The sequence below is a fragment of the Ziziphus jujuba genome, chromosome 1 (assembly GCF_031755915.1).
Source record: "Ziziphus jujuba cultivar Dongzao chromosome 1, ASM3175591v1".
In the NCBI taxonomy this organism is placed as follows: Eukaryota; Viridiplantae; Streptophyta; class Magnoliopsida; order Rosales; family Rhamnaceae; genus Ziziphus; species Ziziphus jujuba.
Window position 1 is genome coordinate 35,741,689 of NC_083379.1, and position 26,150 is coordinate 35,767,838.

The 26,150-nt window shown below is 35.8% G+C and overlaps 3 protein-coding genes across 9 annotated transcripts; 2 read left to right on the forward strand and 1 right to left on the reverse strand.

Moving 5' to 3' along the window:
- Nucleotides 1-1,035: 1,035 nt before the first annotated feature.
- On the forward strand, nucleotides 1,036-5,358 carry LOC107430750 (G-type lectin S-receptor-like serine/threonine-protein kinase At4g27290). Its single transcript, XM_016041631.4, has 7 exons — nucleotides 1,036-2,351; nucleotides 2,480-2,614; nucleotides 2,858-3,015; nucleotides 3,123-3,336; nucleotides 3,442-3,679; nucleotides 3,765-3,915; nucleotides 4,320-5,358. Exons 1-7 carry the CDS (start codon nucleotides 1,058-1,060, stop codon nucleotides 4,629-4,631), a joined length of 2,502 nt encoding a protein of 833 aa, XP_015897117.3. The 5' UTR covers nucleotides 1,036-1,057; the 3' UTR covers nucleotides 4,632-5,358.
- A 5,465-nt stretch (nucleotides 5,359-10,823) lies between these two features.
- On the forward strand, nucleotides 10,824-15,422 carry LOC107430718 (G-type lectin S-receptor-like serine/threonine-protein kinase At4g27290). 4 transcript variants are annotated; one of them, XM_048478402.2, is made up of 8 exons: nucleotides 10,824-10,876; nucleotides 11,449-12,656; nucleotides 12,896-13,045; nucleotides 13,656-13,813; nucleotides 13,915-14,125; nucleotides 14,261-14,498; nucleotides 14,585-14,735; nucleotides 14,874-15,422. In XM_048478402.2, the coding sequence occupies exons 1-8, from the start codon at nucleotides 10,839-10,841 to the stop codon at nucleotides 15,186-15,188; spliced, it is 2,469 nt and encodes an 822-aa protein (XP_048334359.2). In that variant the 5' UTR covers nucleotides 10,824-10,838; the 3' UTR covers nucleotides 15,189-15,422. The 4 variants fall into 4 exon arrangements, with proteins under 4 accessions (XP_048334359.2, XP_015897081.3, XP_048334352.2 ...); XM_016041595.4 differs by lacking the exon at nucleotides 10,824-10,876 and having other exon boundaries at nucleotides 11,349-12,656; XM_048478395.2 differs by lacking the exon at nucleotides 10,824-10,876 and having other exon boundaries at nucleotides 11,349-12,656; nucleotides 12,914-13,045.
- A 940-nt stretch (nucleotides 15,423-16,362) lies between these two features.
- LOC107430690 (receptor-like serine/threonine-protein kinase SD1-8) lies at nucleotides 16,363-26,013 on the reverse strand. Of its 4 annotated transcripts, XM_016041583.4 has the most exons (16): nucleotides 25,906-26,010; nucleotides 24,461-25,678; nucleotides 24,167-24,298; nucleotides 23,315-23,472; nucleotides 23,002-23,212; nucleotides 22,628-22,865; nucleotides 22,331-22,481; nucleotides 21,874-22,129; nucleotides 20,208-20,297; nucleotides 19,080-19,895; nucleotides 18,787-18,918; nucleotides 17,889-18,046; nucleotides 17,533-17,743; nucleotides 17,158-17,395; nucleotides 16,901-17,051; nucleotides 16,363-16,709 (listed from the first exon to the last, which is right to left on the reverse strand). In XM_016041583.4, exons 1-16 carry the CDS (start codon nucleotides 25,988-25,990, stop codon nucleotides 16,395-16,397), a joined length of 4,560 nt encoding a protein of 1,519 aa, XP_015897069.3. In that variant the 5' UTR covers nucleotides 25,991-26,010; the 3' UTR covers nucleotides 16,363-16,394. The 4 variants fall into 4 exon arrangements, with proteins under 4 accessions (XP_015897069.3, XP_015897047.3, XP_015897056.2 ...); XM_016041561.4 differs by having other exon boundaries at nucleotides 19,080-20,297; nucleotides 25,906-26,013; XM_016041570.4 differs by having other exon boundaries at nucleotides 19,080-20,297; nucleotides 25,793-25,962.
- Between the last annotated feature and the right edge of the window lie 137 nt (nucleotides 26,014-26,150).

Here is a 26,150-nt window from a genome sequence, read left to right on the forward strand (position 1 = left end):
TTAACTGTTAAAGATACTATGCAAGTTTTTAAATAAAACTAGGGGATCTAAACTTCAACAAATTACTGGTATTTAAAAAATAAAAAAAGAAATAATAATAACTATTGAGCCAAAATGTAACAGTTTAACTCAAGACTCTATATACTGCATCGTGTTAAATTGATAACTAATTCTTCATAGCATAAGATACTAAATTGCAATTACGGCCTTTAACTTCTTTCATCTCTGATAAACTGTAACACAAATGTTCTTAGAACGATGTTCAGCATGATTTTTCATATCGAATTAAGTGCAATTTTCATATATTTAAAAAAACTATAATTTATAGACTGGACGTTCAAATAAAAATATAGAAAAAAAGAAACAAATAAAATAGATTGATGACATGATGTAGTAGTCTATTATATTCGCGGTAAAGGAAGTCAATTTGCCTTAAAAGCCTTGTCTGCTGTTAACATATCTCTGCAATTGGAGATTTGGAAGGAGGGTATGTATGTAGGTATGTATGTGATATTTAATGCACATCGGAATTATTATTGTGGCCTCCACAGCATCAAATTCAAAATATGTATGGAAAACGACCACTTCCCCTTCATGCACTTATTTTCCATACTAGACCACGTACCCCACCATAACCACCAACATGAATTTCCTCCAGACCAAAACATCAGATTTAACGAAACTATGTCTCAATCAAGATTATCACCTTCTTTGGAAAAAAAACTGATAGTAATTTATGGTAAAACGGGAAAGCAGATTTGAAATGGGTGTCAAAATTTTGGACTAATTAAAAAAACAATGCCCATTTGTCACTGTTGCAATTGCGGAAAACTGAGTTCACTTCAAACGGTACACGATTCATAGTTTTCCAACCATTATGAGACAGTTGGACCATAATATTATTATTATAAGTTCTGTCACTGTTCATTAGCCTTCTTTCCAAGGTTACCTTCCACAGTGTCTCCCAATCAGAAGGCTGTGCCTATATATTGAAAACAATTGACAGAGTTGGCGCTTAAGTAGTAAACTAAAAAACAGAAAAAAACAAAACAAAACAATGGAGGCTCCTTCCATTTGGTTTCTCAGAGCCAATTTGCTCTTTTTTATCTTTACCACTACTTCGTCCTCACTATTTGATAGCATTAGTCAATTCCAGTCTATTAGTGATGGCAAAACTTTGGTTTCAAGTGGTGGAAAATTTGAGCTAGGTTTCTTCAGTCCAGGCACTTCCAAGAACCGTTACTTGGGAATTTGGTACAAGAAAATCCCTGTAAAAACTGTTGTTTGGGTTGCAAACGGATGCAACCCAATCAATGATTCTTCTGGCTTGTTGAGTATAAGCAGCACAGGCAATCTTGTCCTTTTGGGTAAGAACAGGAGTGTGGTCTGGTCGACAACCTCAGTCAAGCAACCTCAGAATCCTCTGCTGCGGCTTCTAGATTCCGGGAATCTAGTACTAAAAGACGAGAACGATGGAAATCAAGAATCTTATTTGTGGCAAAGCTTTGACTATCCTTGTGACACATTGTTACCATACATGAAGTTGGGATGGAATTTGAGGACAGGTCACAAGTGGAGCCTATCAGCTTGGAAGAATCCAGATGATCCATGTCCTGGAAATTTCACTTATGGGATTGAGCTAAGACCTCATAAATACTCTGAAGGATATATAAGGCAGGGAAATGACAAATTCTATCGAACTGGCCCGTGGAATGGCCTACGGTTCAGTGGCTCACCAGAGCTGAGAAACAATCCTCTTTATGATTTTCACTTTGTTGATGATGACAACGAAGTGTCTTACATGTATACACTCAAGAATGAGTCTTTGATATCAAGACTAGCTCTGAACCAAACCACCAGCACACGCGAACGTTATGTATGGATTGCAGCAGATCAGACTTGGGAGCAATATATTTCTGTACCTCGAGACTATTGCGATAAATATGGCCTCTGCGGAGCCAATGGAAAATGTATCATTGGCCAGAATCCAGTCTGTGAATGTCTAGAAGGGTTCAAGCCTAGGTCTCAAGAAAATTGGAATACCATGGATTGGTCTCAAGGTTGCAAACGCGATTTACCACTGAGCTGCCAAGAGAAACACAGACATGGTTTTATCAAATATGTTGGATTGAAATTGCCAGATACCACAAATTCTTGGGTGGATAATAGTATTAATCTTGAGGAATGCAGGGCCAAATGCTTGAACAACTGTTCTTGTATGGCTTATACGAACTCCGATATCAGGGGCAAAGGTAATGGCTGTGTCTTGTGGTTTGATGATCTGGTGGATATAAGATTGATACCTGATGGTGGACAGGACCTATACATTCGAATGCCAGCTGTGCAGCCAGGTATGAGACTAATCTCGTAACAAAGTTATTGTTAAATATTTTTTCTGTTCCAAGTATTTTAACTCTGTTTTGGAATATATTTTTAGCAGCAATTTACTTATGTTTGCTTTTATGTGTCAAATAACTAGAAAGAAAAACAGAAATAGGAGCTTATGATAAGGTGAAGACAGCAGGGATAACTGTGGCTGTCATGGGAGCAGTAGTTTCAGGGATGCTCATTCTTGGCTATTGCATTAGCAGATTAAGGACAACCGCCTCCAAAGGTAATACATAATCCTTAAAAAAGATAATAGAAAAGACAAATAAATTATTATGTGATTCCCATTTAGATGAGGCTGGTGTCGTATTGAGGAATTGAATTTACAAACTAAAATCTTGAATTCACTAACTAATATAATATGCATTTCATTTTAGAATATTGTTTCAGTTGTGGATACCGTTAAAACTCGTTATGCATTTTTAGTATTGGTTCATTTATTCACTTCGTTATTCTTTTACTTCATCAGAGAAAATAATGATAAATGAGATAGTAAGTCAGAACAATGGAGGCCGAAAGGAAGACTTGGATCTCCCCTTGTTCGACATATCAACAATGGCAACCGCAACTAATAAATTTTCAATGGAAAATAAGCTTGGGGAAGGTGGTTTTGGACCTGTTTACAGGGTAAGATTATGACAAGCTAATTATATAAGAACTATATCTTGAATAAAGTATACATACAAATCAAGAGAGACTTTTTTGCAGTCATACTGATGAATATACATTTTCAGGGTATGCTGAAAGATGGACAAGAAATTGCAGTGAAGAGGCTGTCAGAGAGATCCGGACAAGGCATAAACGAGTTTAAGAATGAACTAGTAATACTATTTGCCAAGCTCCAGCATCGGAATCTTGTAAAGCTTCTTGGTTGCTGCATTCATGGAGAAGAGAAAATGCTGGTTTATGAATATATGCCGAATAAAAGCCTGGACTCTTTCATTTTTGGTTAGAATTCCTCTGAACTTAAGGGTCCTGCTTAAAAATACACACATTTTAAATGCCTTGCATTTATTTGTGCATTTGCTAAATTGAAAGCATATTTTTTTCCAGATCCAAAGCAAAGTAAACAATTAGAGTGGTGGCAACGCTTCCAAATTATTTGTGGAATATCCCGGGGACTTCTTTATCTCCATCATGATTCTAGATTGAGAATTATTCACAGAGATCTCAAAGCAAGTAATATTTTACTTGATAAAGAAATGAATCCCAAGATTTCAGACTTTGGCATGGCTAGAACCCTTTTAGGAGATCAGACAGAAGGATATACAAACAGAGTGGTTGGAACATAGTAAGTTATTCTTCCCAGACTAGCTCCTTATATATTATATGATAATCCAACTACTTTTTCCTAACGAATTTGGTTCTGTATGCAGTGGCTATATGGCACCAGAGTATGCTTATAATGGAAAGTTCTCAATCAAATCTGATGTTTTTAGCTTTGGAGTATTGATGTTGGAGATTATAAGTGGAAAGAGAAGCACAGGGTTTCATCATCAAAACGATGGGGTCACCCTTATTGGATATGTAAGTAATAGATAAAAATTAAAAAAAAAAAGACAAAAGAAAACAAACAAACAAAAGCAAAAGTGAAAATGATTAAAATGAAAGAAAGAAAGAAAATTTATTGAGTTTTTTATTTTATTTTATTTTATCACAGGTTGTGAATTTTGTGGTTCAACTGCATAGTTAATTTTATAATAAAATACAAAAGGAGTCAGCTGAATACAGAGACTTCCATGAAAACAATAAAATTACTATAAATTACAATAAAGTGTCTTCTGGAAAACAGGTATTTTGACTATTGTCCATAAAGACCATAACTTTTTAGCCTGCTTTGGTAACATCAATTTTCCTAAACCTATTTATTTTATATATATGAGCAGTGTTATACATATGAATGACACATGATTTTGGTTCAATATGTACAGGCATGGACAATGATGCAAGAAGGCAGGCCATTTGAACTGATTGATGAATGCTTGAGAAACTCCTCTCAGAATCTGTCTGAAGTGTTGCGCTGTATCCACACCAGCCTGCTATGCGTACAACAGTGCCCTGTGGATAGACCAAGCATGTCGTCTGTGGTTATGATGTTGGCTGGTGAGGTTGCTTTGGTTCAGCCTAAACCACCAGCTTTCTTTATGGAATCAAATGGGTATTTCGAAGCAGATTATTCCTCAAGCAAGCATTTATCATCTTCCACAAATGATATAACTATAACAATTCTGGAGGCTCGTTGAGCATACATAGCATGTCAATGTATTTACAAATATAAATAAGTATATTCGTCAGGTTTATCCATTCGTAACATTTCTTACATATCAGATAGCAGGTAATTTCAAGGCTAGTGGGTTAAATTTAATTTGTTCAAACAAGAGGTGTGAAATGGCAACATGAGACAACTCGTGGTTCTGTAAATCTAACATGTTTTAAGAAACTATTAATCTAAGAATTTATGATCCAAGAAGGATTGCCCCTGCACTGAACGAATAGAAATTGGATGAGCTTTGGGTCTTTTTGATTGGAAAAAAATATTAGATTAACTTCATGTAGTCTGAATTTTACGAAACCAGCTGTAGTATGTTGGAATGTAATTTTAGGAAGCCTAGGGAAGCCATCAAATACCTTTGCAACTGCCATTAGACGGCTAAGAAGATTACCTTCTAATCTTAAATGAGAAAAACGAAAAATCTCATTTGCAGGCTTCCACCTTCATATGCATTTGTATGATGATCAAACCATTAAACCTGCCGTATGTGAATTGGGTTTGGAGTCTAATTAGCAATGGCATGTCCAGGTTATTTTACTTTTTCTTCGTTTCTTTCGTTGCCCTGTTTTTGGTTGTGGCATATTTCCAAACAGAACTAGAGAAAAAGCAGAACACAAGATGAGGGCAGAAAATTGACTCTAAATATGACAGTTAGGAGAAGCTTGGTCTGCTCATAATAGATAGGTCTAAAAACAAAAAAAATCTGTTGTTGTTTTGCTATGTCTCAAGAAAACTCGGTGCCTTCTTTCACTGTTCTGACCACAAACAGCCTATTTGCTTTTCCGAAAGGTGAGATAGAATGATGGAGTTAATCTGGCTATAATTTTCTAGAGATTTCGGTAGGATAAATATTGCAACTGTCAAACCCAAAAAATGCCATCGAGCACGAATAGTTGTCATCCAGCAACTACATGAAAGACAGAATAAACCACCTCCGTCAATCATATATGAAAATTTCAGCATATATTCAAGTCACTGTTAATGAAGTTTCCATAAGTTTTGGTAGGATATCCCCTTCATATGGAATCCATGCATATGAAGTCAACTGCCGTGTCATTCAGGGTTTTAGGCCCTTCTTCTAGATGCTCCTCATAAAATCTTGAAAATTGGGCCTATTATGGACAGATATACTGGTTTTACCGATTACATTCCTGTTGGATACTTTGTTCCAACCCCATCACACTAAGACCGAGGAATATAATCAACTTATAATTGAGAAGATCATGTGTGATTCAGCTAACACAGTCTAGGTACTAGAAGGAGATATAGCAAGTTTCTAGTCCATACCATATGAAGCTTTCCAACCAATTTCCAAATGATTCCGAAATTATATTCTAAATCTCAATTGCTTTTCTTCTTCAAAAGATGGAATCTTTGTAGCAAAAAACCTAAAAGTCTAATACCAAGACCTGCAGGTCCAGAATCATATCAAGTAACTTAACTATAAGAAAAACCATGCACACAACACACCATGTACATACAACAAGCCAATCAGAAACTTTCTCTCTGCCTTCCTAGAAACGGGAATGATTTAAATTTTTGGAATATATATAGAAGGGCCTTCTGAAAGAATATAATTGGTTTTGCATTGAACCTATTAAGAAGGTTCCTTTTGCAAAGTAGGTTAAATTTCTTATCAAATCTAAGTTTTTATAATATAACTTATAAAGATTTTTAAATGCCTAAAATTATTCTTAAGAACATTAAAGGCTACAGGAAAATAATTTTTGGTAATTCTGGAACTAGAATTCATTTTCTAGAAAAAGAAGTGAGTCCTACAGAATGATTCCCAAACCAGCTCCTGGTATCGTATTAGAACAACTTAAACTTTTGTTTAAAATAATATCTAAGTTAAATTATGTCATCTTGTAAACTCAATTCTGATCACTTTTTAACCTTTTGAGATTGATGACTAGAGATTCTTTCTTGATAGGAAGACAAATGTTAGTTGTGACCAATTTAGTTCTTAACCAAGATTCCTAACATGCAGACTGACGTGATTTCTGTATATTTTCTCACTGCATGTTTTTCATGTCAATATCAACAGGAGTATTCACCCAAAAAAAAAAAAAAAAAAATGTCAATATCAACAGGAATCACTAAGCATGTATAATGAGGCAGGAATCTTCTTCGAACGTGGAATTATGAACTTTCAACATAGCAGTGAAGGTGCAAAATTCCATTCCTCCATTTCCAAACCTGCATACTGGTCAATTAGCCTTGCTACATACAAATTAATTATTTTTCTAAATTAATGCTAATTCACAAGAGTCTATTATCTTTCATTTGTAACCAATAAGCAGAGAACTCGAGAAGTAGAAACCACTAGAGCATTCTTTTATGATTATCATCAGTGTGAATTTGCTCTGTTTCTTTTTGTCAATTTCACATGCAGTTGATAGCATTACTCCATTCCAATCTCTTACTGATGTAAGAATCTTGGTTTCAAGAGAAGGAAGCTTTGAGCTGGGTATTCTTAAGCCTAGGCTCTTCGTAGAACAGTTATTTAGGAATTTAGTACAAAAACATCCCATTGAGAACTGTTGTTTGGATGGAAAATTGATGCAACCCAATTAATGGCTCATTTGGCTTGCTGATGATAAACTGCCAAGGCAATGTTGTTCTTATCGGGGTCAGAGTAAGAGTGTAGTTTGGTCGACCAGCTTGGTCAAACTAGCCTGAATCCATTGGTACAGGTATTAGATTTTGGGAATCTTGTACTACAAGATAAAAATGATGTAGATCAACAACATTACTAGTGGTAAAGTTTTGACTATCCTTGTGATACATTGTTACCAAATATGAAGTTAGGATGGGATGGAAGCATCCAGATGATCCATGTCGTGGATAATTGACTTAAGGGATTGATGTGTTACCTAATACATACCATGAAGAATATATCAGGAAGCACACTGCAAAGTTCTACCGTCAAGGCCAATGGAATGGACTTCAATTCAATGGCTCACCAAAATAGAGACCCAATTCATGGTTTTAAGAACCATGATGAACTCTATTATCACATGAACAAGTCTGTAATCTCAAGAATTTTATTGAACCAAACCACCAGTACACGTGAATGTTCTATATGGATTCAAGCAGATCAAACTTGGAGGCAATATTCTTTGGTACCAAGAGATTATTGCCATACTTACAACTTTTGTGGAGCCAATGGAAAATGTATGACGGTAGAGAATCCAATATGCCAATGTCTAAAAGGATTCAAGCCAAAGTCTCAAGAAAACTGGATTAGGGTGGATTGGTCTCAAGTATGTGAACACAATATACCGACAAGCTACCAGGATAAACACAGAGATAGATTTGCCAAATTTGTTGGCTTAAAATTGTCAGAGAACACTCATACATGGATGAAAAGGAGTATAAGGAATGCAAGGTCAAACGCTTGAATAACTTCTCCTATATTAGAGAAGAAGGTAGTGGTTGTGTCCTCTGGTTCGGTGAGCTGAGAGACATCAGAGAATTGCATGAAGTTGGACAGGATCTATATATTCGAATGCCAGCTTCAGAGCTAGTTAGGTACCAAATTTTGTATGAATAGTCGTTTTCTAGTTATCTCTCAGCAGCAATTTCCTTATGCATGTTTTTCTATGTCTGATGACTAGAAAGGGAAAGAAGAACGACAGGTGATGGTAAGGTAAAGATAGCAGTTATGGTTTTAGCTGTCATTGGAGTAGTATTTGGAATGCTCATTCTTTGCTTGTACATTTGTGGAAGCAGGGAGAACAGAAAGAGCAGGTTTTATGAATATAACAAAAGCCTAGACACTTTCATTTTTGGATAGAATCCCTCTCAACTTAAGTGTCATAAGCAAAAATATCGTAGAGTGATTAGAATCCCTCTAAACATTGGACTCATATGTAAATTTTCCAAATTGAAAACAAATTTTTTAGATATAAAGCAGAGTGAACAATTAGAGCGGTGGCAATGCTTTATATGTTGAATTGCTCGGGGACTTTGATATCTTCATTATTCTAGATTAACAATTATACATAAAGATCTCAAAGCAAGTAATCTGTTGCTCCATGCAGAATTTAGGACTTTGTCATGGCTAAAACCTTTGGAGGAGATCAAACAAAAGGAAATACAAACAGATTAGTATGAACCTAGTGAGTACTATAACATATATGCTAGCTAACTCCATAATTGATTTATAACTTATATTCTTGACAAAGAGTTCTTTCTTTTATATATGCAGTGGCTATATGGTATCAGAATATGCTTTTGATGGACAATTCTCAATAAAATCACATCTTTAGCTTTGGAATATTAATGCTGGAGATTATAACTGGAAAGACATGCACAGGATTTCATCATCAAAACCATGACGCCACCCTCATCAGACATGCAAGCGACAAATTAAAAAACTGCATAATTTTATTCCTAGTTTTATTATCCATAATCACTAACAAGTTAGATAACAATATGACAAGGGGTTTGAATATATGCAGGCATGGACAATTATAAAAGAAGATAGGCCACATGAACTGCTTAATGCATGCTTGAACAAAAATTACTCAGAGAATTTGTCATAGGTGTTGCATTGCATCCATATTAGCCTGTTGTGTGTGCAACAACGTCTTGCAGATAGGTCGAGCATGTTGTTCGTGGTTCTGATGTTGGCCAGTGATCATGCTTTGTTGCCTTAGCCCGAATTGCCTTGTTATTTCATGGAAACAGGGCATTTAGAAGTAGTGTGTTCCTCAAGAAAGCATTATGCATGGTAGTTAACCAATGATATTTCCATACCAAAGTTGAAGGGTAGATATATGTAACCTTCAAATTCAACTATGCTGGTATATTTGACCATTAAGATAATTGATAATAGAAAATGTTACAGATAAGGATGATACAGCTCCCAAAAGATCCTAACTGAAACTATATCCTTTTGTTTGATAAAAATATCATTTTACTGTATTTATATCTACCCATTATCCCATTTGATGGAGGATGAAGATTTCAAGGCTAGTGAGCCTCGGTAGGACATCAAATAATGCTGCCCCTTCATATGGAATCCATGCATTACTTAAAATTGGGCCTATTATGAACGAATATACAGTTTTGACACATTTGTAGGCACTTGATTCACATTCATTACAATAAAAGTATACGTCTATTTTTTTTTTTTTAATAAGAGAATTACTGTATACATACATATATGATATATATATATATATATATATAAATATAGAAATATTATCTGATGTTATACATTATATTGTAGGAAGAAGAACAAAAAATAGTGACATGTTATCTGACACTGCAAAGCTGTGGCGTCCACTATTTAGTGGGCAACTTTGCCCACTTTATCAAATTATTATAGTCCATATTATAGAATAATTCTTTCTATATATGTGTATATATATATATATACATATAAAATCAACTTAGAAGGTATAAAGCGTCTAGTCTATACCAGTCTATACCACGGGAGGCGCTTTTCTATAGGTGGAAGCTTTAAATTGGTTTTCATTAATCCTTCTACTTCCAACAAAATCCAGTTACTTGCACTGGGAATCGCTAACTAATGGAACCAACAAAGATGGAATTTTTTTGTTTTTTTAATAGAAAGCTTTTGGTTTTAATTTGAGTTTAATAATAAATGGAAACTTTGGTCAAAAATGAAGAATGGATTATGACATATTTGAGCTAACATAGAGATCTTAATAACATAAGTAAAAAAAAAAAAAAAAAAAAAAAGAGTTTAGCATAAAGTAAAGGTAAGGATAATTATGCAGGGCCAAAAATTGAAACCAAAATTAAAATCAAAATGTTTCAATTGAAAAAATTAAATTGAGAATGCATTTTAAAACTATAAAAATGTAAAACAGAGAATCCAAAAAATTACAAAGCTAACCTCATTCACTGTCGATCTTGGAGGGGTCCAACCGGGTTGTCCCAACAACAACGAGAAAATCGTTGGTTTGGAAATTCGAGTGACCAAACAAAGTATAATTAACAAGAAGTCGTTGTTGGAAGACCACGAAAATAACAGGGCGTCGTTATTGTTAATTAAAGCGCCGTACACGTTAGTGGGTGGTTTCAGGCAGCGACCTCTGTTTGACCGCCGTTACAAAGCTCCTGTTGCGGTGGGGAGGAGGAAGGTATGCTTTGACTGCATCATCTGGAAGCTTTTGTGGGTCACCCCTCCGACATTGCGTTAATGGGATTTATTGAATTTACGACCCTCCACCAAACTACGTGGGTTTCGTTTTCTGTCTTTGTTTTTTTTCTTCTCTGCAAAATGTGAGACAATAACTCCCACCATGATACTACCATTTAATCAAAACTTAAAATGATTGAAAATTTGTAACTTAAAAAAATTGATAATAATAAAAATAAAATAAAAAATCCCCATCATTTGCTAAGCAAATTTCCATAGTTTTCATCTTATTTCAACTCCTGTGGGCCATATTCGGGTTCTAAACGGTGGAGACTTCAAAAGTTTTTCCATAATTTTGATTATGAGACTGAGACAAATCGAACCGTAATACACTTCTCATTGGAATATGCAATTCTTTTTATTTTTTTATTTTTGTTCCATAGCAGTGAAGGTGGAAATTTTCACCTTCTCATACATACAAGTCAACACCACTAAAGCCTCATATTTACCATTCTCTTTCTGAAATGCTCAGCCACAAGGGTCTTATCTTTCATTTTTAATCCAGTAAGCACAGTGCTCAAGAAATAGAAATAATGGGTCTTTCTTCTTTTATGTTTATCACTGTTATTTTCCTCATTTTGTTCTTTACTGATTCTTTGGCACTTGATAGCATTCGTCAACACCAATCTCTCAGTGATGGCAGAACATTGGTTTCAAGTGAAGGAAGATTTGAGCTGGGTTTCTTCAGTCCAGACACTTCCGAGAATCGTTACTTGGGAATTTGGTACAAAAATATCCCATTGAGAACTGTTGTTTGGGTTGCAAACCGATGCAACCCAATCAATGATTCGTCTGGCGTGTTGACCATAAACAGCACAGGCGATCTTGTACTTTTGGGTCAGAACAAGAGTCTAGTTTGGTGGTCGAGCTCACTAAAACGAGCCCAGATTCCATTTGTACAGATTCTCGACTCTGGTAATCTTGTACTGAGAGATGAGAAAGATGGAAATGCTGAAAATTATGTATGGCAAAGCTTCGATTTTCCCTGTGATACATTGTTACCAAGCATGAAGTTGGGATGGGACTTGAGGACTGGTCTTAAGAGAAGTCTATCAGCATGGAGGAGTCCAGATGACCCATGTCCAGAAGATTTCACTTACAGGATTGAACCACAGCCTGGTACATATCCAGAAGGATATATAAGACGAGGCACTGGTAAGTTCTATCGTACGGGCCCATGGAATGGCCTTCGTTTCAGTGGTTCACCAGAACTAAGACCCAATCCCCTTTATGAATTTCACTTTGTTGACACCGATGATGAAGTGTACTATATGTACAAACTTGTGAATGAGTCTGTGATCTCAAAACTAGCTTTGAACCAAACCACCCGTACACGCGAGCGTTCTATATGGATTGAAGCAAATCAAACTTGGAGAGAATATTCTTCAGTACCTAGAGATCTTTGTGATGATTATGGCGTCTGTGGAGCCAATGGAAAATGTACCATAGGACAGAACCCGGTTTGTGAATGTCTAAAAGGATTCAAACCTAAGTCTCAAGAACTGTGGGATGGGATGGATTGGTCTAAAGGATGTGAACGTAGTGTGCCACTGAGCTGCCAGGATAAACACACAGATGGATTCGTTAAATTTGTTGACTTGAAGTTGCCTGATACCACAAATTCTTGGATGGACAAAAATATGAATCTCGAGGAATGCCGGGCCAAATGCTTGAACAACTGTTCTTGCATGGCTTATATGAACTCTGATATCAGAGGAAAAGGTAGCGGCTGCGCCTTGTGGTTTGGTGATCTGGTAGATGTAAGGTGGTTTGCCGATGGACAGGATCTATATATTCGAATGCCAGCTTCAGAGCTAGGTATGGGCCTAATTTTGCAAGAATGGTTCATTGCATATAATTTTGTACTAATATATTTCATTGTCCGTGCTTATTTGTTTGACTTCAAAAACTTGCTTCCATTAATCTTTTAGCAACAAGTCCTTCTTGGTTAATATGTTTCTGCTGTCGAATATTTTTTCCCTTTTGAATTAATATCTTTAAGCAGGAATGTTGCTTATGTTTGCTTTTCTGTTAAAAAAAAAAAAAAAAAAAAAAAGAAAAAAACAAAAACACAGAAAAGACTACAAAAACAAGAGTTGATGGTAAAGTGAAGGCAGCAATGATAGCTGCATCTATCATTGCAGTGGTTTCTGGGATGCTCTGCCTTGGATTTTTCATTTCCCGAAAAAGGAAAGCAGCCTTGAAAGGTAATATATATGGTACTCAAAAGAATAAAATTGGCAAATATTTAATTATATGATCCCCATCTAAATAAGGTTAGAATTGTATGTTCAAGTAGAATTTTCTAGCGATCTACCCACGTAATGAAATTTGGATTTTTTTTTTTTTTTTTTTGGGCATGTTACCAAATTACAAGAACTACTGCAGCATGAGGTTAAATCATAAGTTCATCTCTTCATGAAAAAAAAAATATATCTTATTGTTCTGTAGATACATATTGTATATGTATGTATGTATTATATGCGCAATGCGCGTCTTGCATGTAATAATCTCCTACATTACGACTAACAACTTGTTGATTAGATACAGGGCATTTTCAAGAGCAAGTGCATAATCTTAAAACATTTTAGCTGTTTGGTATTATTGGAGACGTGTCTTCTCTATTAAGTGAGCAATAACAAGTTTTATATCATGAGCATAAACAGGATTCTGATATTTTGCTTATAATTATATCTCTACTAATTTGCATTCAGTTTAGAATATAATATCAATTATGGAGACCTTAAACTTTCTTATGAGTTATGTGTATATGAATTTCATATTTTCTCTTCATTACCTTTAATTTTACTCCATCAGAAAAAACAAAGAGAAATGAAATGGTAGATCCAAGTAATGGAGGCCGAAAGGAAGACTTGGAGCTTCCGTTGTTCCACTTATCAAAAATAGTAACTGCAACTAATAACTTTTCAATGGAAAATAAGCTTGGGGAAGGTGGTTTCGGACCTGTATACAGGGTAAGATTATGACGAACTAATTTAAGAAACATATATCAAACAAGCAAAACATAAAAAATAAGAAAGACTTGCAATCTTTTGAATGAACTAATATTTTTCAGGGTATATTAGAAGACGGACAAGAAATTGCAGTGAAGAGGCTTTCAATAAGTTCTGGACAAGGGGTAAATGAATTTAAGAATGAAGTAATACTAATTGCCAAGCTTCAGCATCGTAATCTTGTAAAGCTTCTTGGCTGCTGCATTGAGGGAGAGGAGAAATTGCTGGTTTATGAATATATGCCCAACAAAAGCCTGGACTCTTTCATTTTTGGTAAAAATCTCTTCAACAAAAGCCTGGGTTCCAAGCATCAATGCTCTAAAGAACATAGAATTTTTAATTTTCTATATAATCATCAACCTTTTGTGTTCACACACACATCATTAACATGAAATACATATTAACCAGATCATAAGCAAGAAAAGCTATTAGAATGGTCTCAACGTTTCCAAATAATTTGCGGTGTTGCTCGAGGACTTCTTTATCTCCATCAAGATTCTAGATTAAGAATTATACATAGAGATCTCAAACCAAGTAATGTTTTACTAGACAAAGAAATGAACCCTAAGATTTCAGACTTTGGCATGGCTAGAACCTTTGGAGGAGATCAAACAGAAGGAAATACGAACAGAGTAGTAGGAACTTAGTGAGTACATTCTTGCCATTCATTCGGTTTCTTAGATATTATAAGAATCTACCTTGTATTCCTAACAAATTTATCTCTATTTTCAGTGGGTATATGGCACCGGAGTATGCTTTTGATGGGCAATTCTCAATAAAATCCGATGTCTTTAGCTTTGGGATATTGATGTTGGAGATTATAAGTGGAAAAAGAAGCAGAGGATTTCATCATCAAAACCATGGGATCACCCTCATTGGACATGTAAGTTTTATTATATATTAAAAAAAAAAAAAAATTTCTATGGCTACTAATTGGGTAGCATTTGATTTTTGCTAACATATTTAAACATGTTAGACCCATATAAAAGGAATAAGATTGGTTAATTCTGAATATATCTAGGCATGGACATTGTTTCAAGAAGGAAAGCCATTTCAACTGATTGATGCATGCATGAATGATTACTCACAAGATTTGTCAGAAGTGTTGCGTTGTATCCATATTAGCCTGCTATGTGTTCAACAACGCCCTGTCGATAGGCCCAGCATGCCTTCTGTGGTTTTGATGCTGAGTGGTGAGGGTGCTTTGCCTGAGCCCAAACCACCAGGCTATTTCATAGAAACAGATCATTTGGCAGAACCATATTCCTCTTCAAGTAAGCATGGTTTGTCTTCAACAGCCTATAGTATAACCATGACAGTGATGGAGGCGCGATAAGGATTAATTAATTGTATAATCATATGTATGCCATTCAGAATATGAACATATATATATATGTGTGTGTGTATGGGTTGGAGAACCACCAACAGTATTCTCACTTGGAATCTAGGTTTTTGTAGATCGGTGTGTTATACTTGTCTTAGGGTATATGTAAGTATGTCTATTATATACACAATAATTATGTAGGCTTTTTTGTTCATGGGTATCACATATATTTTCCTTTGAGATAAAGCCTAAAATTGCAGCTTGATATGCTTTGATTTTATGATCAACCCCTGCAGTCTGTGCTCTGTGGACTGGTTCTGGGGATCTAATTAGCAGTATAATGTCAAATGCCTTTAGAAGTCAATGAGCTCTAGTTCTTGTTGTCCTCGTTACTTTCTATTTTCTTCTGTTTCTTTATTTCCCCTGTAAAAGGCTTGGGAATATTTGCATACAGTGCCAAAAAAAGAGCACATAAAAAGATAACGGATCAAATAACCACCTTCCTAGAAACTTTTTATGTTTTGTCTGTTTAAGAAAAAATTCCAAATAACCACTATTAGGTGGCTGAAATTAAATATTCCAAATAACCACTATCAGGTGGCTGAAATTTAGTTCTTATCGAGTTCTTTTGACCTGAATTGCCAATCTGCTCCTACGAGGTTAGATGGATTAATGGATTTGGACCTGAAAACCTGCTTCAATATGTTAAAGATCTCCCATTAAAACTGTTATAAATGAAAATCTATTACACCCAAAAATGTCAATGGATGGCTCTTTACTTTGGCAACGCCGCACAACCTTTTTCTTTAAAATTCCTTAAACTGTTGATCAATCAATAGTTGATCAAGTTAAGTCTTAGGAGGGAATTTTTCTTTAAGCTTGTTGACTGGGGGAAGCAGTGGTCTTGTTGACATGTAATGCAACATTGAGGACTGAAGTATTCAAGCAGGAAGGAACAATGGCGTTGGACTAAGCTGATCAAAGGCTGCATTGGTTTCCGAAGTTTGCAGTTGACTTTGGAGGGCCCTAAAAAGTTTAGAAACTGATTCTCCTTTTTAGCGTGTTTGTGTTTACTTGTCTATGTAGTTTCGTGAAACAAGTTAGAAAACCATGAGTTGTCTCCCTAAGCCAGTTCAGCCCACTAGTTTCAACAGATTAAATCTACAGAGGCCTCTAAAGCCATAAATAATGCATGAAACAATTACAGAATTCTCATCATTATCGAGCCTCCATTACTGTTATGGACATATCATTTGTGGAAGAGGTTACAAATTTACTTGAGGGAGAATCTGTTTCTGTTAAATGAAGATCTGCTTCCATGAAATAACCAGGAGTTTTGGGCTCAGGCAAAGCACCCTCACTACTCAACATGAGAACTACTGACGACATGCAGGGTCTATCCATAGGACGTTGCTGAACACATAAGAGACTAACATGGATGCAACGCAATATTTCCGACAGATTCTGTGAGTAATCGCTCATCCATGCATCAATCAGTTCGATTGGCCTGCCTTCTTGCATCAATGTCCATGCCTAAAAAGTATTGAAAACCAATCATATCTTTTCACAGTTCTACAATATCTAGATCAATTAGAAAAATAATACCCATCACAATCAGTAAGTTCATGCGGTTTCATAATGTTGTGCAGAAAATATGAGTCATTCAACTATAATTTGTAATTGATAGCAAAAGTGTATAAGGTTTTATTTCAACTGCCACTTACATAGCCAATGAGAGTAACTCCGTGGTTATGATAATGATACCCTCTGCTTCTCTTTCTACTTATGATCTCCAACATCAATATCCCAAAGCTAAAGACGTCAGATTTTATTGAGAACTGCCCATGAAAAGCATATTCTGGTGCCATATAGCCGCTGCATATAGTGACATATTCATTAGGAATACAAGTATCTAAATTCATATATCAATGAGGAACTAGCTAGAATACATGGTAAGAACTAAGAATATTTATGTACTCACTATGTTCCTACTACTCTGTTTGTGTTTCCTTCCGTTTGATCTCCTCCAAAGGTTCTTGCCATGCCAAAGTCTGAAATCCTAGGGTTCATGTCTTTATCAAGTAAAACATTACTTGCTTTCAAATCTCTATGGATAATTCTCAATCTGGAATCCTGATGGAGATAAAGAAGTCCCCGGGCAATTCCACATATGATTTGGAATCTCTGAGACCATTTTAATAGTTTACCTTGCTTCTCATCTAGCAAATATGTATTTCAGGTTAATAAATTTTGCATATACAGCATATACACAAAAGAGTAACCGGTGAACTGAAGAAGAAAATTTATGTTCTAAAAAATGTTGATATTTAGGACCCTCAGTTTCAGAGATTCTAACCAAAAATGAAAGAGTCCAAACTTTTGTTGGGCATATATTCATAAACCAGCATTCTCTCTTCTCCCTGAATGCAGCAACCAAGAAGCTTTACCAGATTCCGATGCTGAAGTTTGGCAATTAGTATTACTTCATTCTTAAACTCGCTCATTCCTTGTCCGGAGCAAGTTGAAAGCCTCTTGACTGCAATTTCTTGTCGGTTTTCCAGTATACCCTGAAAATATTGGTTCGTCAGAAAGATTGCAAAAGTCTTTTTTCTTTTTTTCTTTTTTGAAAAAGTCTTCTTTTTTTTTTTTTTTTGCCCCCCTGATGTTTTCGTGTTGCATAGATATGTTTTTCATATCTTATCATAATCTTACTCTGTATACAGGTCCAAAACCGCCTTCCCCGATCTTATTTCCAGATGAAAAATTATCAGTTGCTGTTACTATTGTCGGTAAGTCAAACAATGGGAGCTCCAAGTCTTCATTTTTGTCCCCATTGTGCCAGTTTTCTATTTCATTTCCCCTTGCATTCTCTGTTCAATAGAAAAGTAATGAGATCAAAAGGCGAACTTCATATTACATGACAGAAATATCATGGTATCCACTACTCATACAAAAAAATGAAATGCAAATTTGTTAAGATATGATTGTAAGCAAAAAAATCAGATTCAGTCCCATTGATAATTAAACTTATAAAAGAAACTGGTTCCGAGTCATTCAATAAAAGGCACATCTCAAAAACACCATACAGCTTACATATGTTTTTGATGAACATTCACTTGCTGTTCAAATACATGTTATATTCAAAATGTTAACAATCGTATACAGAAAGTCATAAAGGAAGTATAATATGTGCATAAAAGCATACATAAATGCATATTCACCAAGAACTTTTTGAATTTTCATGATATGATGAGCACATGACTGATCCTCATGCTGTAGTACTTGTTGTCATTTGGCAACACGAAAAAAAGAGAACAGAAAAAGAAAAAGTAAAATGTAAGAAGAAACAAAAACGTTTTACTGGTATGTTTTAACATTTTACTGGTATGTTTGTGGATATACTTAAATGACTGCTGGCACCTAGTACTGAGTTTGTCCATTACTCTAATCAGCCTAAAACAACATGGAGCATAAAGATTCTCTAAATTTCGTTCAAAGGGTTTGTTTCCCTTTAACTACAGTTTGTGAATTCAATTACTGAGTAAAACTAGGAATCCTTGTATATATATTATTGCTTGTCAATTTTTTAGCTTTGAGCAATATATAGTACCTCTCAAAGCAGCTTTCCTGCTTCTGCGAATGTAAAAACCAAGAAAGAGTATCCCAGATACTACTCCAATGACAGCTACAGCTATCACTGCTTTCTTCACCTTACTGTCACCTTTTGCTTTCCTATATTTTTCTATTTAGTTGAAACAGAAAAGCAGATATAAGGATATTACCACTGAATCAAGTTTAAAACTAGGTAAAAATTATTGAACTTAAAACAGAAAATTGAACAAGATGAATTTGCTACTTATTTAAGTATTTACCATGATTATAGTGAAAAAATTGGACACATACCAATCTCTGAAGCTGGCATTCGAATGTGTAGATCCTGTCCGCCTTCAGGAAATCCTCTCATATCTACCAGACCACCAAACCAATGGACACAGCCAATATCTTTTCCACTAATATCTGAATTAGCAAAAGCCGTACAAGAACAATTGTTCAAGCATTTGGACCTGCATTCCTGGAGATTCATACTTTTGTTCACCCAGGTAAGAGTAGCATCTGGCAATTTCAAGCCAACAAATTTGACAAACCCATCACTTTGTTTCTCCTGGCAGTTCAGCGGTACATTGCGTTCACATCCATGAGACCAATCCATGGTATTCCAATTGCCTTGAGATTTAGGCTTGAACCCTTGTAGACATTGACAGACCGGATTCTGGCCAATGATACATTTTCCATTGGCTCCACAGAGGCGATAAGTATCGCAATAGTCTCTAGGTACTGAAGAATATTGCTTCCAAGTTCGTTCTGCTTCGATCCAAATGGTACGTTCACGCACACTAGTTGTTTGGTTCAAAACAATTCTTGATATGACAGACTTATTGAGAAGGCTGTACGTGTAATACACTTCATCATCATTATAAACAAAGTGGAAACTAAAAAGGGGATTGGGCTTTAATTCTGGTGCACCACTGAATCTAAGACCATTCCATGGACCTGTACGATAGTATTTTGCATTGTCTTTCCTGACATATGCTTCAGGATATGTATGAGGTCCTAGCTCAATCCCATAAGTGAAATTCCCAGGACATGGATCATCTGGACTCCTCCATGCTGATAAATCCCTCTTAAGACCCATCCTCAAGTCCCATCCCATCTTCATGTCTGGTAAGAATGTATCAGATGGATAATCAAAGCTTTGCCACAGATAAGCTTCTGGATTTTCATCTTTCTCGTCTCTAAGGACAAGATTTCCAGAGTCTAGGATTTCTACCAACGGATTCTGGACTTGTTTTACTGAGCTAGTCCACCAAACCAGATTCTTATTCTGACCCAAAAGAACAAGATTGCCTGTGCTGTTTATGGTCAACAAGCTAGAAGAATCATTGATTGGGTTGCATCTATTTGCAACCCAAACAACAGTTCTTACAGGGATGTTCTTGTACCAAATTCCCAAGTAACTATTATTGGAAGTACCTGGAGTGAAGAAACCCAGCTCAAAGTTTCCTCCTCTTGAAACCAAGGTTCTGCCTTCGCTAAGGGATTGGTGTTGACGAATGCTGTCAACTGCGAGAGAAATTGTAAACAGGTGAAAGAGCAAATTAGCTTTTATAATAAGCATAAAAGAAGGTATCGATATCGTCATTGATTCCTACTTGTTTGAGCTCTCTGTTTTCTGGTTAAGGATTAATGGAAAATAAATCAATGAGATTTCGCATTAAGATGAGAAGGTAAATGATAAGGTTGATGAATAGTATGCAGGTTTCAAATGGTCGAATTTTCTGCCCTCACTGCTAGGATAAAGCCTTCCATCACCAATTATGTTATTATCTTAACCGTCTTATAAATGCTTTATGAGTTGTTTGTTGTCACGTTTTGAACTCTTTTTTACCCACCATTGACATCGGAGTAGAAAACTTGAAATTGTATTTGACAAAAATCTTCATGGTTTAGTAAAGTTTCAATTTTTTGACATCCATTTCAATCATTTTCTCCAAAATTGCTGCAACATGTCTCACAAATGGAACAACCTAATTGGGATAGGATAGGGTGGGGACCGTTTCGTTTGGTTAAGGTTTTTGCCTAGCAGCCAAATCCGTTTTCAACATTGAAAACAGGTAGGTTTGAATAGGTGACTAAACAAGATTCCATAAATCATGTGGACACCCACAGAGTTTGCAGAAAGCAGTGTCATTAACTACATACGGCTGCTGCCAACACTGACTTGATCTTTGGCTTGCTTGCTTTCATATCCATCAGACAGTCTTGAAGAAAATTGACTTCCTTTGTTTTGACTTTTAACGGAAACGGACTCGGACTCGAACTTGGACTTGGACTTTGAAGCCCATAACTTAATGCTGGACTTGGATTACTACAAAAAAAGTATGAAGCTTTAAATAACCACAAAAACATTTTGATTGTTCATCGCTTTTGGATCCCAGACCCAAATGTTCCCATTTCCGTGCTCCTTATCGAGCTTCCATTTCTGATATGGTTATCCCATCTGTGGAAGAAGAGATAAGCATGCATCAAATAAGAGTTATCCTGCTATAACTTGCAACACAAGTATGTAACAGAACGCAATAAAATTATGTAGCCTTTTTTTTTTTTTTTTTTCTTTTTCTTTCTTTGGTTATACTTACATGTTCAATGAGGGTAAGGCCGTGGTTTTGATGATGAAAACTTCTGTTTTTCTCCCCCCCTTATAATCTCCAATATCAATATTCCCAAAAGGCTAAAAATGTGAGATTGTGTTGAAAATTGCCCGTCAAAAGCTTATATTTGTGCCATATATCCACTAGAAATAAATGCACATTTAGTATCTAGTTCATACCTTAATTATTTTTCATAATAATTCATACATTAATTAAGAAACTAGCTAGCATCCATACATGGGAAGTATATATATTATATTACTAAGTTCTTATATTACTAAGTTCCTAATACTCTGTGTTTCGTCTTGTTTGATCTCATCCAAACGTTTTACCATGCCAAAGTATGAAATCTTATGGTGACATGGTTCTCCTTTTTAGGAAATTAAATATACAGAGGCTTTGGAAGCCAACAATTAATGGTTCTCATCGTCATCGAGCCTCCATTTCTGTTATGGACATATCGTTTACAGAAGAGGTTAGAAGTTTACTTGAGGAAGAATCTGTTTCTGCTAAATGAAGATCTCCTTCCGTGAAATAACCAGGAGTTTTGGGCTCAGGCAAAGCACCCTCACTACTCAGCATCAGAACCACAGATGACATGCTGGGTCTATCCATAGGACGTTGTTGCACACATAAGACACTAACATGGATGCAACGCAATATTTCCGACAGATTCTGTGAGTAATCGTTCATCCATGCATCAATCAGCTCAATTGGTCTGCCTTCTTGCATCAATGTCCATGCCTAGAAATTATTGAAAACCAATCGTGTCATTTCACAGTTATCAATTAGAAAAATAATACCCATCACAATCAGTAAAATGGTTATGGTTCATGCAGTTTCACAGTGTTGTGCAGCAAATATGAGCCATTCAACTATAATATGCAACCGATAGCAAAACTGTGCAAGTTAAGGTATTTTTTTTTTTTTTTTGCTGTAACTTACATAGCCAATGAGAGTAACTCCGTGGTTATGATAATGATATCCTCTGCTTCTCTTTCCACTTATAATCTCCAACATCAATATCCCAAAGCTAAAGACATCAGATTTTATTGAGAACTGCCCATCAAAAGCATATTCTGGTGCCATATAGCCGCTGCATTTTGTAACACATTCATTAGGAATTCAAGTATCTAGATTCATATATCAATGAGGAACTAGCTAACATATATGGTAAGAACTAAGAATTTATATACATATATATATATATGTGTGTGTGTGTGTGTGTATGAATACACTCACTATGTTCCTACTACTCTGTTTGTGTTTCCTTCTGTTTGATCTCCACCAAAGATTCTTGCCATGCCAAAGCCTGAAATCTTAGGGTTCATGTCTTTATCAAGTAAAACATTACTTGCTTTTAGATCTCTATGGATAATTCTCAATCTGGAATCCTGATGGAGATAAAGAAGCCCCCGAGCAATTCCACATATGATTTGGAATCTTTGAGACCATTCTAATGATTTAACTTGCTTCTCATCTAGCAAACATGTATTTCAAGTTAATCAAGTTTACACACACACACGAAAGAGTGACCAATGAACTGTAGAAGAATAAAAATTTATGTTCTAAAAAATGTTGACATTTAGGACCCTTAGGCTCAGAGAGATTCTAACCAAAAATGAAAGAGTCCAGGCTTTTGTTGGGCATATATTCATATACCAGCATTCTTTCTTCTCCCTGAATGCAGCAACCAAGAAGCTTTACAAGATTCCGATGCTGAAGTTTGGCAATCAATATTACTTCGTTCTTAAACTCATTCACTCCTTGTCCAGAGCAAATTGAAAGCCTTTTCACCGCAATTTCTTGTCCGTTTTCCAGCATACCCTGAAAATGCTAGTTCATCAGAGAGACTGCAAGTCTTTTTTTTTGTTTCCAATGTTTTCCATGTTCCATATATAGGTTTTTCATATTTGATCATAATCTTACCCTGTATACAGGTCCAAAACCACCTTCCCCGATCTTATTTCTCAATGAAAAATTATCAGTTGCAGTTACTATTGTTGAAAGGTTAAACAATGGGAGCTCCAGGTCTTCGTTTTGGTCCCCATTGTGCTGACGTTCTATTCCATTTTCCTCTGTATTCTCTGTTGAAGTAGAAAAGTAATGAGGTCAAAAGGCAAACTCCATAAAATGTCATGGACTACTCATATAAAACTCAAAATAAAATGAAAATTTGTCATGACATAATTGTGAGCAAAAAATCAGACTTAGTCCCCTTGATAATTAAACTCATAAAAGAAATTGGTTCTGAGTCATGCAATAGAAGGCACATCTCAAAAATACCATATAGCCCACATGTTTATGATGAACATTTACTTGCTGTTCAAAATTCAAAAGATGTTAACTATGGTATATGGAAAGACATATAGGAAATATAATGTGTACATGAAAGCATACATGAATGCATGTTAACTGAGTACAATTTGAATTCTCATAATGTAATGAGCACATGACTGAACCCCAAGCTGTAGTACTTATTGGCATTGGGCAACATTAAAAGGAGAAAACAGAAAAAGTCAAAAGGAAATGGAAGAAGAAACAAAAACATTTTGCTGGTATGTTTGTGGATATAAATCCTCTTGGCATCTAGTAATAAATTCGTCCATGGTACTCTAATAAACCTAAGACAACAAAGAGCATAAAGATTCTCTGAATTTCCTTAAAAGGATTTGTTTCCATCTTAATACAGTGTGTGAATTCAATTACTGAGTAAAACTAGGAATTCTTGTATATATATTATTACTTGTCAATTATTTTGCTTTTAGCAATATATATTACCTTTCAAGGCGGCTCTCCTGCTTCGGCGAATGTAAAAGCCAAGAAAGAGGATACCAGATACTACTCCAACGACAGCTACAGCTATCAGTGCTTTCTTCACCTTATCATCACCTCTTGTTTTCCTATATTTTTCTAGTTATTTGACACAGAAAAGCAGATATAAGGAAACTGCCGCTAAATCATATTGCACAACTAGGTAAAAATTATTGAACTTCAAAGAGAAAACTGAACAAGATGAACTTGCTACTAATATAAGTATTTACCATGAGTATAGTTACAAAACTAAACACGTACCTAGTTCAGAAGCAGGCATTCGAATATGTAGATCCTGTCCACCCTCGGGAAATCCTCTTATATCTACGAGACCACCAAACCAGTGGACACAGCCACTACCTTTGCCACTAATATCTGAATTTGCAAAAGCCATACAAGAACAATTGTTCAAGCATTTGGCCCTGCATTCCTGGAGATTCATGCTTTTGTTCACCCAGGTAAAAGTCGTATCTGGCAATTTTACGCCAACAAATTTGACAAACCCATCACTGTGTTTCTCCTGGCAGTTCAGTGGTACATTGCGTTCACATCCTTGAGACCAATCCATAATATTCCAGTTTCCCTGAGATGTAGGCTTGAACCCTTGTAGACATTCGCAGACCGGATTCTGGCCAATGATGCATTTTCCATTGGCTCCACAAAGGCCATAATTATCACAGTAGTCTCTAGGTACTGAAGAATATTGCTTCCAATTTCGTTCTGCTTCAATCCATGTAGAACGTTCACGGAAACTAGATGTTTGGTTCAGAACAATTCTTGTTATGACAGACTTATTCACGAGGTTGTACATATAATACACTTCATCATCGTTATAAACAAAGTGAAAACCATAAAGGGGATTGGGTTTTAGTTCTGGTGAACCACTGTATCTAAGACCATTCCATGGACCCGTACGATAGTATTTTGCATTGTCTTTCCTGATATACGCTTCAGGATATGTATGAGGTCCTAGCTCAATCCCATAAGTGAAATTCCCAGGACATGGATCATCTGGACTCCTCCATGCTGATAGACCCCTCTTAAGACCTGTCCTCAAGTCCCATCCCATCTTCATGTCTGGTAACAATGTATCAGATGGATAATCAAAGCTTTGCCACAGATAAGCTTCTGGATTTTCATCATTTTCGTCTCTTATAACAAGGTTTCCAGAGTCAAGGATTTGTACCAATGGATTCTGGACTTGTTTTTGTGAGAGCGACCACCAAACCAGACTCTTATTCTGACCCAGAAGAACAAGATTGCCTGTGCTGTTTATGGTCAACAAGCCAGAAGAATCATTGATTGGGTTGCATCGATTTGCAACCCAAACAACAGTTCTTACAGGGATTTTCTTGTACCAAATTCCCAAGTAACTATTATTGGAAGTGCCTGGAGTGAAGAAACCCAGCTCAAAGCTTCCTCCTCTTGAAACCAAGGTTCTGCCTTCACTAAGAGATTGTTGTTGACGAATGCTGTCAACTGCCAGAGAAATAGTAAACAAGAAAAAGAGCATATTAGCTTGGATAATAAGCATAAAAGAAGGAATCACCATTGTTTCCTACTTGTTGAATTCTCTGCTTTCTGGTTAATTACCTATTACTGATGAAAAATACATCCATGAGATATAGCATTTAGAAAAGGAGTGTGAAAAAACAAGGTTTAACCATTGAGTATAGGGCAGGTTTTCGAATGGTAGAACTTTCTACCTTCGCTGCCTCGAAGAAATTTTCCATCACCAGTTGTATTATTGTCTAACCGTCTCATAAATGCTTTAAAGTTATTAGCTGTCATGGTTAGTACTCAATTACCTCATTGATATTTTGCCAGTCCACATGATTGGTAAAGTTGCTATCTTTGACACCCATTTCAACCATTTTCTCAAACGTTCCCCGTGACATTTCGCACAAATGGAAAAAATTTGTTGTATTGCAAAAGCTATAATCAGTAGAAA

Bases quoted from the DNA above. Each gene is read 5' to 3' on its own strand.
- LOC107430750 (XM_016041631.4), top strand. From the start codon at position 1,058: ATGGAGGCTCCTTCCATTTGGTTTCTCAGAGCCAATTTGCTCTTTTTT. The intron at 2,615-2,857 runs GTAATACATAAT...TTACTTCATCAG, and splicing joins AAGGACAACCGCCTCCAAAG to AGAAAATAATGATAAATGAG. The intron at 3,016-3,122 runs GTAAGATTATGA...ATACATTTTCAG, and splicing joins GTTTTGGACCTGTTTACAGG to GGTATGCTGAAAGATGGACA.
- LOC107430690 (XM_016041561.4), bottom strand. From the start codon at position 25,990: ATGACAGCTAATAACTTTAAAGCATTTATGAGACGGTTAGACAATAAT. The intron at 22,130-22,330 runs GTAAGTTACAGC...AATAATTTCTAG, and splicing joins GAGTTACTCTCATTGGCTAT to GCATGGACATTGATGCAAGA. The intron at 17,744-17,888 runs GTAAGATTATGA...CAATATTTTCAG, and splicing joins GTTTTGGACCTGTATACAGA to GGTATACTGGAAAACCGACA.
- LOC107430718 (XM_016041595.4), top strand. From the start codon at position 11,372: ATGGGTCTTTCTTCTTTTATGTTTATCACTGTTATTTTCCTCATTTTG. The intron at 13,046-13,655 runs GTAATATATATG...TTACTCCATCAG, and splicing joins AAGGAAAGCAGCCTTGAAAG to AAAAAACAAAGAGAAATGAA. The intron at 13,814-13,914 runs GTAAGATTATGA...AATATTTTTCAG, and splicing joins GTTTCGGACCTGTATACAGG to GGTATATTAGAAGACGGACA.